The sequence below is a fragment of the Cebidichthys violaceus genome, unplaced genomic scaffold, assembly GCF_023349555.1.
Source record: "Cebidichthys violaceus isolate CVI_PGR_0920_01 unplaced genomic scaffold, fCebVio1.0.p SCAF_40, whole genome shotgun sequence".
Taxonomy (NCBI): domain Eukaryota; kingdom Metazoa; phylum Chordata; class Actinopteri; order Perciformes; family Stichaeidae; genus Cebidichthys; species Cebidichthys violaceus.
In genome coordinates, this window is record NW_027176595.1 from 65513 (window position 1) to 83369 (window position 17857).

Sequence of the window (17857 nt, forward strand, 5' to 3'; positions counted from 1 at the left end):
CCAGTCCATCGGTTTTCCTTCACACTGTCTGATCCAACCTGTTGCATAGCTGCTATCAGTCAAAGAATAACCAGAGACCTGACAGCTGATGGTCAAAGACTGTCCAGGCTGGACAACCATTGAGTCTGGCTGGATGAGATCAAGACTGTTCACACCTGTGGAAACACAAATCAACATTATCTCCATCAGACATCTGACTATTCAGTGTTTCTAATGTGTTTATGAGTGAGAATCCACTGAAAGCTCCTCACAGGATCCAGCTGCCAGCAGCAGAATCAGAGCTACAGAGAACATGGTTGATGTTGAAGCTGAAGTGACGTGAGCTCTTCTGTCCTCTCACTGACACACAAACACACACACATTTATTTATGAGGAAACACATGAGGAGGCTGATTTACATAATGGTGACAGTAAATCAGCTGACTAAAGCATATTAACATAATTTCAAATGTAGCTGACATGTTCAGCTGTTCTCACAAAGACTATAGTGGAACTTGAATCTCAGACAAACTCAGTTTTAGATTGTTGATGAAACTTTTCTGTAATTTGATGTCATCTAACATCACTTTGAATTAAAGACTCTTGATCCTTTCACTAATGCAGTTATGATTGAAATTATAATTATATGTTTGTTTGTTTTTTAAAGAAACAGTGTTATGGAAGTGAAACTGACTTTTTGAGGATTAATTTCTACAAATCAATTTATTCCATCATTTGGAAGACTATATACATTATACAATGATGTATATATATACATTTATATAAATGTATTGATAAAAACTGTTTCTGTTAGATTAGGAACTATTTATAAAACCTAAGACTCTCTCCCTTTCTACTGTGATCTGGTGTTGAAATCATTAGTGGTGTGAGGGCTCCTCCTCTGGTGGCTTCATGTTACAAGTGTTCAGACACTGAGAGGTTTCTGTTCAGGTCTACTGATGGTTTGTGTTATTGTGGGTCTCTGGCACAGTAATACACAGCAGTGTCTTCAGGCTGCACATTCTGTCCAGTTAGAGTCACTGTTTTGCTGGAAGAGTCTAAACTGATACTGAACTTGTTCTTCAGTGAATCTTTGACATCTGTGTCCCTACTTATCCATTCCAGTCCTTTCCCTGCAGGCTGTCTGATCCAAGCTGTGTAGTAGCTGCTAAGATCATAAGAGACCTGACAGGTGATGGTCAGACGTTGACCTGGCTGCACAGTCACAGAGGCTGGCTGTGTCAACTGTTCACACTTCACACCTGTTAAAAAAAGGAAAAGTTTTGTTACAAAATATTGAAGCAGAATTGTTGATTTTGAGAAATCCAGAGAGACTCACATCCAGCTGCCAACAGCAGCAGCAGAGCTACAGACAACATGGTTTATGTTGAAACTGAAGAGATATGAACTTCACTAACAGCCTGATGTGATGTTTTTATAGCCAAGTAACAAGGGAGCTCACTGAGTTTGCATATAATCAAACATATGAAGCATCAACACTGGTCTAACTGCAGCCAATAGAAGAGTCTGTTCAGTGTTATTATATCTGCAGAGAGAAACTATAGTTTTCATGCCTGAAAATCAACTCTGCTTTACATTTTATATTATTATATTTTATTTCATTTTGAAAATGTTCCTGTATTTACAGAATCAAACAACCATTAACTTTGCTCTTAACTATCAATGCTGAAGTGTATTATGTATTTTCTGCGTATATAATTCTTGTATAATTTCAAACAATGATCAGATTCAAGATTTACTTCAAATGTATGAGTTCAGCTTCATTGTAAGTACTTCATTTTTCATTTATTTGCTCACTTTCTGTACTTACTGACTGTATTTGCTGTAAACAGAAATACAGTGACAGCAGCCAGTGTCATGTAAATAGTATGAAAAGTTAAGTCTGCTGGTTTGCAAGTTTGAATCAAAGACTTTTGATTGGTTTTAGTGTTTGCAGATGTTTGAAGACGCACAAATACAGAGAAACATGGAGCCTTGAGAGGAAAACAGCTGTTCAGACACTGAAACCTGTGTGACAAAATACAAAGAAACAACCTTTAGCTGTGATTAAACTATGGTCGTCAAAGCTTTTATGTAATGATCAAAATATGTTGCTTTCATGAATGTGGTCGTGTCAGACATGAAAAATATGTATTATTATATTATTACTACTATAGCCAAATAAAATACAAACGTTGGCAAACAAAAGAAAAAGATTAGAAAGATCAGAAATAAAGACACAGGTTTACTCCTGCCAATATGCAGATTAGGTGATTTTTATTTATATTCACATAACTTTATTTTATAAAACTGTCATTATTCTCTCCACATCTTATATTATACCCTCCTAAAGATGAAAAAACGTTCTAAATGAAGTATTCATCTCCGTATATGATTCCTTTAGTTGTAAACAATAAAGTAAAATGCTGTCATCTTTCCACTTCTCCTCCACTTTATGGATCACTGCTGTCTTTAGTCACAAATGCTTTTCATGAAGCAGTTGAGTACAATATGTGATGAAAATAGTCAAATGTTTTACTTTTGTTATGCTGTCTTTGGCCCTTTTATGAACAAGTTATCTGTATTCTGTTTTTTGCATCAGGAACAATTTTTAGGTCTACGTAAAGTAAACCATATCATGTTATTAAACAATATATATATATATATATATATATATATATATATATATATATATATATATATATATATATAATTAAGTATAAAATATAAATACTATAATAATATATAATGCTCTTCCTCTATACTGTCCAAATAACAGTGAGTATTATTGTAGGATTTGTACAGCTGCTCAACCAGCTCCAGTCACTGTGGGTCTCGAGCACAATAATAAACAGCAGAATCTTCAGTCTTCAGACTGTTCATCTGCAGATACACCTGCTGTCTGCTGTTGTCTCTGGAGATGGTAAACCGGCCTTGAACTGACTCAGAGTAGAAGATATTGTCACTGTCATATCTGCTCGCCATCCACTCCAGTCCTTTTCCAGGAGCCTGTCTGATCCAGGCCATCCAATAGCTGCTAAAGTCAAATCCAGAGGCTGTACAGATCAACCTGTGTGATTCTCCAGGCCTTTTAACCACTGGTTCAGATTCTGTCAGAGTCTGACCATCAACACCTGTCAAGAGAATAGAAAATGTGAAATAAGGTGGTGACACAAAGAAAAGCCATCAAAGACAAAGATCAGTGACTATCTTCACCTGCCCAGCAGATAGTGAAGAGCAGCAGTCCTGTCCTATAGTCCATCATGTTACACTGTGTGTCCACTGTCCTCTGTCCTCCTCTCTGCAGTCACATAAGTAGAGCTGGAAGACGTCTGAGTTTTGCATTGACTCCTCCTTTCTGATGGAACAGTGTCCTCTGTTCAATCTCTCCTCAAAACGTATTTTTATATTATAGCTTTCTTCTTAGTAATTGCATTTGGTGTTATTCTTTTAAAGAATACACTCGCCATATCTTACAATTTGAATTTTGTTTACATTTTTAACCTGATGTTATTAATATCCTTGTTTTACTGTTACTTACTTTGTAACATTTGAATATGTTTATTTACTCTCTTAGGATTCTGTCCAATTTAACATAAAACAATAGTGTGTTGTACTATAAACAGCAATAAAGACCATTAGTTGTCAGTAGATTTGTCAAATGACAGGAGACCTTCAACCTCTAGACTGATGTTTTGAGTGTGTTTTTTTGACTCAACCTAAAGTTGTATTTATTCCGTGGTGCTCACACATCATTTTTCCATATAACGCGCCGCCACATAATGCGCTGTTATGAGGCCGTTTCACGTGTTTCTGTGAGATCACATTGCATCAGTTCAGAAAGAATACAACACTGCAGGATTCTGTACAGCTGCTCAACCAACTCAGCCACTTTAGTTCTTCTGCACACAAATAAACAGCAGAATCTTGAAATGAAGTCAAACAAGAGTATTATTTCTACAAGAGAAGGGGGAAATGTAAAATACTGACATCTACTTATTATATTTCAAATTATTTAAATGAGACAAATAATAATATTTTCTAACCATATATCCAAGTGACACTCTCTAAAATGTGTTCTATTGATTGTTGAAGATGTGGAGTAAACCTTCTTTTCTTTTTTTTCAGTTGAACCATCCATTTTAAAGTGAACTGTTATCAGGGAGTAACTTTCCGTAACTCCAGCAGACATCAGAGCTCCTTCTCTCTTCCTCTGCTGGAAACCAACTTCACTCACCTGCATGAGATCCAATACGCTCCTCTGAAGGATATACTGTATGTATTGTGCTGGCAGAATGGGTGGGGTTTGTGCATCAGTGTGTGGATTTGCATTTTCACAGAGGGAGACTTTGGAGATACATTTTTGATACATCAAGTCAAAATCTGTCATAAAGAGAGGAATGTTGAAGAGAGAAAGTAAAAAAACAGACAGACACCAATAATAAACGGAGGAGACAACTACACTGGACTTGAATATTGTTATTATAATGTATCCCTTTGAGCAGCAGTAGAGGAAAGCACAGTGAGTGATCATATTCTCCACATCAATCCCTCCTTGAAGAAGATATTGACACTAGTGAGATCCAAAGAACAAAGGACTGATCATCTCAGGTGTACTTGATTCATTTTAGAGTCAAGTTTAGAAGCCCATCAGAGTCTGGTGTCTTTGAGGAAAACATTATTCCTCCATTTTCTTTCTGATAATCAACTTTTAACTTTTTTTAGGTTGTCTTTTTTCATGTTAATGAAATGTAATTTCAGGATTTTGTTTGGATCTTGTTATGTGTTCAGAAAAAAGTGTACTAACGTCACTTGGAAGTTTTGTATTTTTTTTACCAAAATGTCATTTTCTTGCTTGAACTTCTTGCATCCTCATTAAGACACATTAAGAGACCCAGTCTCACCACACTTATACACAAAATGTAATCATTTGTATTTATTGCAAAATAGAGACACTGAGACAACTGAATGTTCCCAGAATAGAGGAAGTAGTTTTTGAACGACTCTCCTATTATTGTCTCTCACTGTGTCTCTTCGGGCGCAGTAATACACTGCTGTGTCCTCAGTCTTCAGACTGTTCATCTGTAGATAGAGTTTACTGCTGGAGTCATCTCTGGAGATGGTGAATCTACCCTGGACTGACTGGGAGTAATAGATAGGAGAACTACCAGTGCAGTGATAAGCGATCCACTCCAGTCCTTTTCCAGGAGCCTGTCTGACCCAATGCATGCCGTAGCTGCTGAATGTGAATCCAGATGTTGTACAAGTCAGTCTGTGTGATTCTCCAGGCCTTTTAACCACTGGTTCAGATTCTGTCAGAGTCTGACCATCAACACCTGTCAAGAGAATAGAAAATGTGAAATAAGGTGGTGACACAAAGAAAAGCCATCAAAGACAAAGATCAGTGACTATCTTCACCTGCCCAGCAGATAGTTAAGAGCAGCAGTCCTGTCCTATAGTCCATCATGTTACACTGTGTGTCCACTGTCCTCTGTCCTCCTCTCTGCAGTCACATAAGTAGAGCTGGAAGATAACAGATTTTTGCATTGACTCCTCCTTTCTAATTGAACAGTGTTCTCTGTTCATCCCTCCTCTAAACTAATTTTCAATTCAAGGTTTTCTCCTAACAATGTTTTGTGTGTTATTTTAATAATCATCTCTCTGTATCTTGCCGCTTTAATTTGTTTATCAATTTGTTTTTTGGACATTTGTTTAACCGTATGTAACTAAGATAAAACTCTTTTTTACAACACATAGTTACAAAGTGGTTCACACAGGAAACAGTAAAACAATGAGGTCAAAATAGATTGCAATATAAAAAACAACAATGAGAGACAGACCAGACTGGAGCAAACACAAACATCAAAGGTGTGATCATGAGGAAGATCAGAAATGTAACTCAGGGCAAAGTCATGCAGTGCCTTGTATGTAATTAACAGGATCTTTTGTTTATTCTGAATTTTACCAGAAGGTTCCATCAAAGGTAATAAATACATTTATGATAATATCATTCATATCCAGGGAGTTTAGAGACACTTCAACTGAGGTACAGAAAGGTGGACTACCTACAAGTCAGGAGCCTGATGTCATTATTATCCTTGTTTAATTAACTAAGTCATTTGAACACATTTATTTACTTGTCAGATGCTTTTCTCCAATGCAACTTACAAATAATGGAATATTGCTACTGTTAATAAATAGCAGTAATATTAATATCATGAGTTTCAGTTCACGTATGAAAATCACCTTGCAGGCTTGGTTTGAGAGGCAAACAACATCCCATGTTTCCTAAAGTTATTTGTCCAAGTTGAGCTTTTGTGTTATGATAAGAACATGAATTTGTTTTGAGGGAAACTCTGACATCCAACATCTTTTAGCTGTGTGCTGAGTTTTGGCTTGTAGCTTCTACCTCAATACCTGAAGACAATTCAGCTGAATTTATTTAATTGCTTGTAAAGTTCATTGTTCAGCAATTAGTAAACATGTAATTCAGTTTTTCTTGAGGAAATATATACAATGGTGTATTAGTGCTTGTAACCTTTAAGTATTTAAACTGATGTAACAGTGATCTGGTGTTGAAATCATTAGTGGTGTGAGGGCTCCTCCTCTGGTGGCTTCATGCTACAAGTGTTCAGACACTGAGAGGTTTTTGTTCAGGTCTACTGATGGTTTGTGTTATTGTGTCTCTTCTGGCACAGTAATACACAGCAGTGTCTTCAGGCTGCACATTCTGTCCAGTTAGAGTCACTGTTTTGCTGGAAGTTTCTAAGTCGATACTGAACTTGTTCTTTAGTGAATCTTTATAGTATGAAGCTCCAGTGTATTTCATTCCAATCCATTCCAGTCCTTTCCCTGCAGGCTGTCTGATCCAAGCTGTGTAGTAGCTGCTAAGAGAATAAGAGACCTGACAGGTGATGGTCAGACGTTGACCTGGCTGCACAGTCACAGAGGCTGGCTGTGTCAACTGTTCACACTTCACACCTGTTTAAAAAAGGAAAAGTTTTGTTACAATTATTGAAGCAGAATTGTTGATTTTGAGAAATCCAGAGAGACTCACATCCAGCTGCCAACAGCAGCAGCAGAGCTACAGACAACATGGTTTATGTTGAAACTGAAGAGATATGAACTTCACTAACAGCCTGATGTGATGTTTTTATAGCCAAGTAACAAGGGAGCTCACTGAGTTTGCATATAATCAAACATATGAAGCATCAACACTGGTCTAACTGCAGCCAATAGAAGAGTCTGTTCAGTGTTATTATATCTGCAGAGTGAAAATATAGTTTTCATGCTTGAAAATCAACTCTGCTTTACATTTTATATTATTATATTTTATATCATTTTGAAAATGTCCCTGTATTTACAGAATCAAACAACCATTAACTTTGCTTTTAACTATCAATGCTTAAGTGTATTATGTATTTTCTGCGTATATAATTCTTGTATAATTTCAAACGATCAGATTCAAGATTTACTTCAAACGTATGAGTTCAGCTTCATTGTAAGAACTTCATTTTTCATTTATTTGCTCACTTTCTGTACTTACTGACTGTATTTGCTGTAAACAGAAATACAGTGACAGCAGCCAGGGTCATGTAAATAGTATGAAAAGTTAAGTCTGCTGGTTTGCAAGTTTGAATCAAAGACTTTTGATTGGTTTTAGTGTTTGCAGATGTTTGAAGACGCACACATACAGAGAAACATGGAGCCTTGAGAGGAAAACAGCTGTTCAGACACTGAAACCTGTGTGACAAAATACAAAGAAACAACCTTTAGCTGTGATTAAACTATGGTCGTCAAAGCTTTTATGTAACGATCAAAATATGTTGCTTTCATGAATGTGGTCGTGTCAGACATGAAAAATATGTATTATTATATTATTTCTACTATAGCCAAATAAAATACAAACGTTGGCAAACAACAGAAAAAGATTAGAAAGATCAGAAATAAAGACACAGGTTTACTCCTGCCAATATGCAGATTAGGTCATTTTTATTTATATTCAGATAACTTTATTTTATAAAATTGTCATTATTCTCTCCACATCTTATATTATACCCTCCTAAAGATGAAAAAACGTTCTAAATGAAGTATTCATCTCTGTATATGATTCCTTTAGTTGTAAACAATAAAGTAAAATGCTGTCATCTTTCCACTTCTCCTCCACTTTATGGATCACTGCTGTCTTTAGACAGAAATGCTTTTCATGAAGCAGTTGAGTACAATATGTGATGAAAATAGTGAAATGTTTTACTTTTGTTATGCTGTCTTTGGTCCTTTTATAAACAAGTTATCTGTATTCTGTTTTTTGCGTTTAATATTTATTAATAATTTTCAGGAAATGTTTTTAGAAATGTGTATAATGCAAGGATATATGTAAAGTAAACCATATCATGTAAAAATGATATATACAGAAATTAAGTATAAAATATAAATACTATAATAATATATAATGCTCTTCCTCTATACTGTCCAAATAACAGTGAGTATTATTGTAGGATTTTGTACAGCTGCTCAACCAGCTCCAGTCACTGTGGGTCTCTAGCACAATAATAAACAGCAGAATCTTCAGTCTTCAGACTGTTCATCTGCAGATACAGCTGCTGTCTGCTGTTGTCTCTGGAGATGGTAAACCGGCCTTGAACTGACTGAGAGTAGGATTTGGAGCTCCCGCTACCATCATCAATCCAGGCAACCCACTCCAGTCCTTTTCCAGGAGCCTGTCTGACCCAGTTCATATCATAGCTGCTGAATGTGAATCCAGATGTTGTACAAGTCAGTCTGTGAGATTCTCCAGGCCTTTTAACCACTGGTTCAGATTCTGTCAGAGTCTGACCATCAACACCTGTCAAGAAAAACAAGAAAATAGTCACTTTTTGTAATTTTGTAACTTTTTGAAGAATAATTTTACTCAAGACTTTCATCTTCACCTGCCCAGCAGATAGTTAAGAGCAGCAGTCCTGTCCTATAGTCCATCATGTTACACTGTGTGTCCACTGTCCTCTGTCCTCCTCTCTGCAGTCACATAAGTAGAGCTGGAAGATAAATGAACTTTGCATTGACTCCTCCTTTTTGACTGATCATTGTCTTCTGTTCAATCTCTCCTCAAAACGTCTTTCATAATATGGCTTTCTCTTAACTAACCATGTTTGTATATTTTTATTTGTTTACATTGTTAACCTGATCTAAGTAAATAAGTAAGTAAAGCTTTATTTGTATAGCATTTTTTTTAGATACACGGTTTCAAAGAAAAAAATGAAAGAATTAGGCAAAAATAGATTGCAATTTTAAACACAGATCAACGACAGACAAACCAAACTGGAAGGGAAAAAATTAGGAAAGAGATCTTTAAAAAGGCTTGCCTATAAAGTTGTGTTTTAGAAGCCTCTTAAAACTGTTCAAAGACTCAGCAGTTTTGATAGTTTGGTGAAGATGATTCCAGAAGGTTGGGGCTAAAACAGCAAAGCCGTGATCACCTTTTGTTTTGCAGTCGGAGCGGGGGATTGATAAAACCAGAGATTTGAGGATCGGAGTGGTCAAGAGGAAGATCAGAAATGTTACTGGGTGTAACAGAAGTGTCTCTGCTGTAGCTGTTGTTCTTATTAAGAGGATCTTGTAATTTATTCTGAATTTTACATGGAGGGTGCATCAAAGGTATTACATTTATGATCAGAGATCATAATTTAGTGTCAGGGGGGAAACTTTGACATCCAACACTTTTCAGTTGTCTTTTGGCTTGGTAGCTTCTACCTAAGACAAATAAGCTGAACTGATTTTGTTGCTTGTAAACATTAATGTTTAGCAATTTACAAAAGTGTACTCTGGTTTTCATTATGGATATACATAAAATGATGTATCAGTGATTGTAACATCCAGGTATTTAAACTGATGTGAATCATTAGTGGTGTGAGGGCTCCTCCTCTGGTGGCTTCATGTTACAAGTGTTCAGACACTGAGAGGTTTTTGTTCAGGTCTACTGATGGTTTGTGTTATTGTGGGTCTCTGGCACAGTAATACACAGCAGTGTCTTCAGGCTGCACATTCTGTCCAGTTAGAGTCGCTGTGTTGCTGGAAAAGTCTAAACTGATACTGAACTTGTTCTTCAGTGAATCTTTGTAGTATGTGGTGAAGCCACCTCCATGTTTCATTCCAATCCATTCCAGTCCTTTCCCTGCAGGCTGTCTGATCCAAGCTGTGTAGTAGCTGATAACAGAATAAGAGACCTGACAGGTGATGGTCAGACGTTGACCTGGCTGCACAGTCACAGAGGCTGGCTGTGTCAACTGTTCACACTTCAAACCTGTTAAAAAAAGGAAAAGTTTTGTTACAAAATATTGAAGCTGAATTGTTGATTTTGAGAAATCCAGAGAGACTCACATCCAGCTGCCAACAGCAGCAGCAGAGCTACAGACAACATGGTTTATGTTGAAACTGAAGAGATATGAACTTCACTAACAGCCTGATGTGATGTTTTTATAGCCAAGTAACAAGGGAGCTCACTGAGTTTGCATATAATCAAACATATGAAGCATCAACACTGGTCTAACTGCAGCCAATAGAAGAGTCTGTTCAGTGTTAATATATCTGCAGAGAGAAACTATAGTTTTCATGCCTGAAAATCAACTCTGCTTTACATTTTACATTATTATATTTTATATCATTTTGAAAATGTCCCTGTATTTACAGAATCAAACAACCTTTAACTTTGCTCTTAACTATCAATGCTTAAGTGTATTATGTATTTTCTGCGTATATAATTTTTGCATAATTTCAAACAATGATCAGATTCAAGATTTACTTCAAACGTATGAGTTCAGCTTCATTGTAAGTACTTCATTTTTCATTTATTTGCTCACTTTCTGTACTTACTGACTGTATTTGCTGTAAACAGAAATACAGTGACAGCAGCCAGGGTCATGTAAATAGTATGAAAAGTTAAGTCTGCTGGTTTGCAAGTTTGAATCAAAGACTTTTGATTGGTTTTAGTGTTTGCAGATGTTTGAAGACGCACAAATACAGAGAAACATGGAGCCTTGAGAGGAAAACAGCTGTTCAGACACTGAAACCTGTGTGACAAAATACAAAGAAACAACCTTTAGCTGTGATTAAACTATGGTCGTCAAAGCTTTTATGTCATGATCAAAATATGTTGCTTTCATGAATGTGGTCGTGTCAGACATGAAAAATATGTATTATTATATTATTACTACTATAGCCAAATAAAATACAAACGTTGGCAAACAAAAGAAAAAGATCAGAAAGATCAGAAATAAAGACACAGGTTTACTCCTGCCAATATTCAGATTAGGTCATTTCTATTTATATTCACATAACTTTATTTATAAAACTGTCATTATTCTCTCCACATCTTATATTATACCCTCCTAAAGATGAAAAAACGTTCTAAATGAAGTATTCATCACCGTATATGATTCCTTTAGTTGTAAACAATAAAGTAAAATGCTGTCATCTTTCCACTTCTCCTCCACTTTATGGATCACTGCTGTCTTTAGACAGAAATGCTTTTCATGAAGCAGTTGAGTACAATATGTGATGAAAATAGTGAAATGTTTTACTTTTGTTTTGCTGTCTTTGGCCTTTTTATGAACAAGTTATCTGTATTCTGTTTTTTGCGTTTAATATTTATTAATATTTTTCAGGAACAATTTTTAGGAATGTGTATAATGCAAGAATATATGTAAAGTAAACCATATCATGTAAAAATGATATATACAGAAATTAAGTATATGATATAAATACTATAAGAATATGTAATGCTCTTCCTCTATACCGTCCAAATAACAGTGAGTATTATTGTAGGATTTTGTACAGCTGCTCAACCAGCTCCAGTCACTGTGGGTCTCTAGCACAATAATAAACAGCAGAATCTTCAGTCTTCAGACTGTTCATCTGCAGATACACCTGCTGTCTGCTGTTGTCTCTGGAGATGGTAAACCGGCCTTGAACTGACTGAGAGTAGTAAGTGCTGCTACCAGTATCAGCAGCGGCAACCCACTCCAGTCCTTTTCCTGGAGCCTGTCTGACCCAGTGCATCCTGTAGCTACTAAGAGTGAATCCAGATGTTGTACAAGTCAGTCTGTGTGATTCTCCAGGCCTTTTAATCACTGGTTCAGATTCTGTCAGAGTCTGACCATCAACACCTGTCAAGAGAATAGAAAATGTGAAATAAGGTGGTGACACAAAGAAAAGCCATCAAAGACAAAGATCAGTGACTATCTTCACCTGCCCAGCAGATAGTGAAGAGCAGCAGTCCTGTCCTATAGTCCATCATGTTACACTGTGTGTCCACTGTCCTCTGTCCTCCTCTCTGCAGTCACATAAGTAGAGCTGGAAGACGTCTGAGTTTTGCATTGACTCCTCCTCACAGGGAGGAACTGGATTTGACTTGAATCAGTAACAGTTTGGTGAATCTGAAGAATGAATGTTTACTGAGTCCTTTTAGCATCTTTCAGTATAATTTGTGTAAAAGGTTGACAAACACAAAATGACAGTTTGTTGTCCTTCATTATTTAGCACAGTCTGCATCACATGAAGACATGACAATCAGTTTTATAATATCCCTAAAGTGAGAATTGTATTTATATTTTAATAATTACCAAATATTAACAAATGTTGCTCTTTATGTTATACTGATGATTTTCTCACAAAGTGTTCATGATTTATACATTTCATAATTTGTTGTGTTTATTAATTAAGCTTTATTAAGCAATTACCTCAGTGCAGCAAAACAGTGACTCTAAATGGACAGAATGTGTTTTTCAGTGAATACAAAAACATTGAATTAATTGTTTTTAGATGTGTTAGATGATCAACTTTTAAAAATGCCGTTTTTAACAAAAATAATGTTATCATTCAGAAGACACTTTTGGGAAAATGTCTTCACTGTATATTAAATATAACTATTTTTGTATTTTATAATACATGTTATATTCCTTTTACTTTTTTTTTGCTCAAACATATTTTCTCTTTACTGTGACAGTGATCTGGTGTTGAAATCATTAGTGGTGTGAGGGCTCCTCCTCTGGTGGCTTCATGTTACAAGTGTTCAGACACTGAGAGGTTTTTGTTCAGGTCTACTGATGGTTTGTGTTATTGTGGCTCTCTGGCACAGTAATACACAGCAGTGTCTTCAGGCTGCACATTCTGTCCAGTTAGAGTCGCTGTGTTGCTGGAAAAGTCTAAACTGATACTGAACTTGTTCTTCAGTGAATCTTTGTAGTATGTGGTGAAGCCACCTCCATGTTTCATTCCAATCCATTCCAGTCCTTTCCCTGCAGGCTGTCTGATCCAAGCTGTGTAGTAGCTGATAACAGAATAAGAGACCTGACAGGTGATGGTCAGACGTTGACCTGGCTGCACAGTCACAGAGGCTGGCTGTGTCAACTGTTCACACTTCAAACCTGTTAAAAAAAGGAAAAGTTTTGTTACAAAATATTGAAGCTGAATTGTTGATTTTGAGAAATCCAGAGAGACTCACATCCAGCTGCCAACAGCAGCAGCAGAGCTACAGACAACATGGTTTATGTTGAAACTGAAGAGATATGAACTTCACTAACAGCCTGATGTGATGTTTTTATAGCCAAGTAACAAGGGAGCTCACTGAGTTTGCATATAATCAAACATATGAAGCATCAACACTGGTCTAACTGCAGCCAATAGAAGAGTCTGTTCAGTGTTAATATATCTGCAGAGAGAAACTATAGTTTTCATGCCTGAAAATCAACTCTGCTTTACATTTTACATTATTATATTTTATATCATTTTGAAAATGTCCCTGTATTTACAGAATCAAACAACCTTTAACTTTGCTCTTAACTATCAATGCTTAAGTGTATTATGTATTTTCTGCGTATATAATTTTTGCATAATTTCAAACAATGATCAGATTCAAGATTTACTTCAAACGTATGAGTTCAGCTTCATTGTAAGTACTTCATTTTTCATTTATTTGCTCACTTTCTGTACTTACTGACTGTATTTGCTGTAAACAGAAATACAGTGACAGCAGCCAGGGTCATGTAAATAGTATGAAAAGTTAAGTCTGCTGGTTTGCAAGTTTGAATCAAAGACTTTTGATTGGTTTTAGTGTTTGCAGATGTTTGAAGACGCACAAATACAGAGAAACATGGAGCCTTGAGAGGAAAACAGCTGTTCAGACACTGAAACCTGTGTGACAAAATACAAAGAAACAACCTTTAGCTGTGATTAAACTATGGTCGTCAAAGCTTTTATGTCATGATCAAAATATGTTGCTTTCATGAATGTGGTCGTGTCAGACATGAAAAATATGTATTATTATATTATTACTACTATAGCCAAATAAAATACAAACGTTGGCAAACAAAAGAAAAAGATCAGAAAGATCAGAAATAAAGACACAGGTTTACTCCTGCCAATATTCAGATTAGGTCATTTCTATTTATATTCACATAACTTTATTTATAAAACTGTCATTATTCTCTCCACATCTTATATTATACCCTCCTAAAGATGAAAAAACGTTCTAAATGAAGTATTCATCACCGTATATGATTCCTTTAGTTGTAAACAATAAAGTAAAATGCTGTCATCTTTCCACTTCTCCTCCACTTTATGGATCACTGCTGTCTTTAGTCACAAATGCTTTTCATGAAGCAGTTGAGTACAATATGTGATGAAAATAGTGAAATGTTTTACTTTTGTTTTGCTGTCTTTGGCCTTTTTATGAACAAGTTATCTGTATTCTGTTTTTTGCGTTTAATATTTATTAATATTTTTCAGGAACAATTTTTAGGAATGTGTATAATGCAAGAATATATGTAAAGTAAACCATATCATGTAAAAATGATATATACAGAAATTAAGTATATGATATAAATACTATAAGAATATGTAATGCTCTTCCTCTATACCGTCCAAATAACAGTGAGTATTATTGTAGGATTTTGTACAGCTGCTCAACCAGCTCCAGTCACTGTGGGTCTCTAGCACAATAATAAACAGCAGAATCTTCAGTCTTCAGACTGTTCATCTGCAGATACACCTGCTGTCTGCTGTTGTCTCTGGAGATGGTAAACCGGCCTTGAACTGACTGAGAGTAGTAAGTGCTGCTACCAGTATCAGCAGCGGCAACCCACTCCAGTCCTTTTCCTGGAGCCTGTCTGACCCAGTGCATCCTGTAGCTACTAAGAGTGAATCCAGATGTTGTACAAGTCAGTCTGTGTGATTCTCCAGGCCTTTTAATCACTGGTTCAGATTCTGTCAGAGTCTGACCATCAACACCTGTCAAGAGAATAGAAAATGTGAAATAAGGTGGTGACACAAAGAAAAGCCATCAAAGACAAAGATCAGTGACTATCTTCACCTGCCCAGCAGATAGTGAAGAGCAGCAGTCCTGTCCTATAGTCCATCATGTTACACTGTGTGTCCACTGTCCTCTGTCCTCCTCTCTGCAGTCACATAAGTAGAGCTGGAAGACGTCTGAGTTTTGCATTGACTCCTCCTCACAGGGAGGAACTGGATTTGACTTGAATCAGTAACAGTTTGGTGAATCTGAAGAATGAATGTTTACTGAGTCCTTTTAGCATCTTTCAGTATAATTTGTGTAAAAGGTTGACAAACACAAAATGACAGTTTGTTGTCCTTCATTATTTAACACAGTCTGCATCACATGAAGACATGACAATCAGTTTTATAATATCCCTAAAGTGAGAATTGTATTTATATTTTAATAATTACCAAATATTAACAAATGTTGCTCTTTATGTTATACTGATGATTTTCTCACAAAGTGTTCATGATTTATACATTTCATAATTTGTTGTGTTTATTAATTAAGCTTTATTAAGCAATTACCTCAGTGCAGCAAAACAGTGACTCTAAATGGACAGAATGTGTTTTTCAGTGAATACAAAAACATTGAATTAATTGTTTTTAGATGTGTTAGATGATCAACTTTTAAAAATGCCGTTTTTAACAAAAATAATGTTATCATTCAGAAGACACTTTTGGGAAAATGTCTTCACTGTATATTAAATATAACTATTTTTGTATTTTATAATACATGTTATATTCCTTTTACTTTTTTTTTGCTCAAACATATTTTCTCTTTACTGTGACAGTGATCTGGTGTTGAAATCATTAGTGGTGTGAGGGCTCCTCCTCTGGTGGCTTCATGTTACAAGTGTTCAGACACTGAGAGGTTTTTGTTCAGGTCTACTGATGGTTTGTGTTATTGTGGCTCTCTGGCACAGTAATACACAGCAGTGTCTTCAGGCTGCACATTCTGTCCAGTTAGAGTCACTGTGTTGCTGGAAGAGTCTAAACTGATACTGAACTTGTTCTTCAGTGAATCTTTGTAGTATGTGGTGGAGCCAACAGCGGCATGTCCAATCCATTCCAGTCCTTTCCCTGCAGGCTGTCTGATCCAAGCTGTGTAGTAGCTGCTAACAGAATAAGAGACCTGACAGGTGATGGTCAGACGTTGACCTGGCTGCACAGTCACAGAGGCTGGCTGTGTCAACTGTTCACATTTTAAGCCTGTTAAAAAAAGAAGATTTGTTGTAACATCATCAAGTTATACAAGAAGAATGACTGACTTTGATAAATCAAGAGAAACTCACATCCAGCTGCCAACAGCAGCAGCAGAGCTACAGACAACATGGTTTATGTTGAAACTGACGAGCTGTGAACTCAACTGACTGACTGATGTGATGTTTTTATAGCTGAGCAACAAGGAAGCTCACTGAGTTTGCATAGAATCAAACACATGAAACGTAAACGTTGGTCTAACTGGAGCCAATTGAACAGTCTCTTCAATTTGTTCATTATATCTGCAAAGTGAAAACATGCCTGGAAATCACCTCTGCTTTACATTGGATAATGTTATTTTATTTGACACAAACATTTTGAAAATATCTCAGCATTTACTGAAATGAAACAGCTGTTAACTTTGATTTTCATTTAAAATAGTAATGCCCAAATAATAACAGTTTGATTTTAAAAACATAATGTAAATTCTTGTAGAATTGTGAACAAGGATTAGGATCATTCTTACTATTCTTTATGTTCATTTTAACATGAAGCTTAATGGAAAACATGTTCATTCAAATCAGCATTGAAATAACAATGATGATGGAAATGTAAACTAAAGGAGAAACCACCAGGAACGTTGCTTTCTATGAGCCAAGTTTATAATGTGTTTGGTATGTTTTCAAATGATTAAAACTCACTTTTTGTAATTATTTTGATGAGTTATTCATTCATTTGCAGCAGCCAGGGCCATGTAAATAGCATGATAACATAAGTCTGATGCTGATGCTTTGCAGAGTTGAATAAAATAATGTCAATAGTTTCACAGGTGTTTGAAGACACATACAGAGAAAATGTATGATTTAAATGTTGTAATAGTCAACACATTTCACCTTCATCTGTGTGAAGATGAACAGTCTTAATCAAATATCATGCCGAGTTGTTTCTGGGTTTTGTTGTTTTGTTCCATTATTTTTATTTTGGCCCAATCACACAAAAACTAACAAACTGTAACAAATAAAGACAAAGATGTATTCTTACCCATGGAGAGATGTAGATACATTTTATTTATTGCAAATTATTAATATTCTCTACACATCTCATTTAGACCTTATCTGCAGTTAAAACACAACAATAATCCTTTGATAATAGTTATATTATCTCATCAAATATGAAAAAACTCTCCATATATAATATTAAGCTTTGATACAGTCCAGTGTCCAGTCAATGATAAGAACAGCAGATCTGAGTGTCTCCTTTGAGTAACAGAGAGAAACTTCACACATAACTTTTTCACTCTCAAAATACTTTCTTTGCATTTCACATCATTTACAGTCATTATTGTGTC

General features: G+C 35.8%; 2 gene segments (V, D, J or C); both read right to left on the bottom strand.

Annotated features, from left to right (window-relative positions):
* Positions 1-9968: 9968 nt before the first annotated feature.
* On the bottom strand, positions 9969-10396 carry LOC137885561 (Ig heavy chain V region 5A-like). The segment is given in 2 exon segments: positions 9969-10279; positions 10357-10396. Coding segments are annotated over 2 exon segments (351 nt in total).
* A 2693-nt stretch (positions 10397-13089) lies between these two features.
* LOC137885562 (Ig heavy chain V region 5A-like) lies at positions 13090-13517 on the bottom strand. The segment is given in 2 exon segments: positions 13090-13400; positions 13478-13517. Coding segments are annotated over 2 exon segments (351 nt in total).
* Between the last annotated feature and the right edge of the window lie 4340 nt (positions 13518-17857).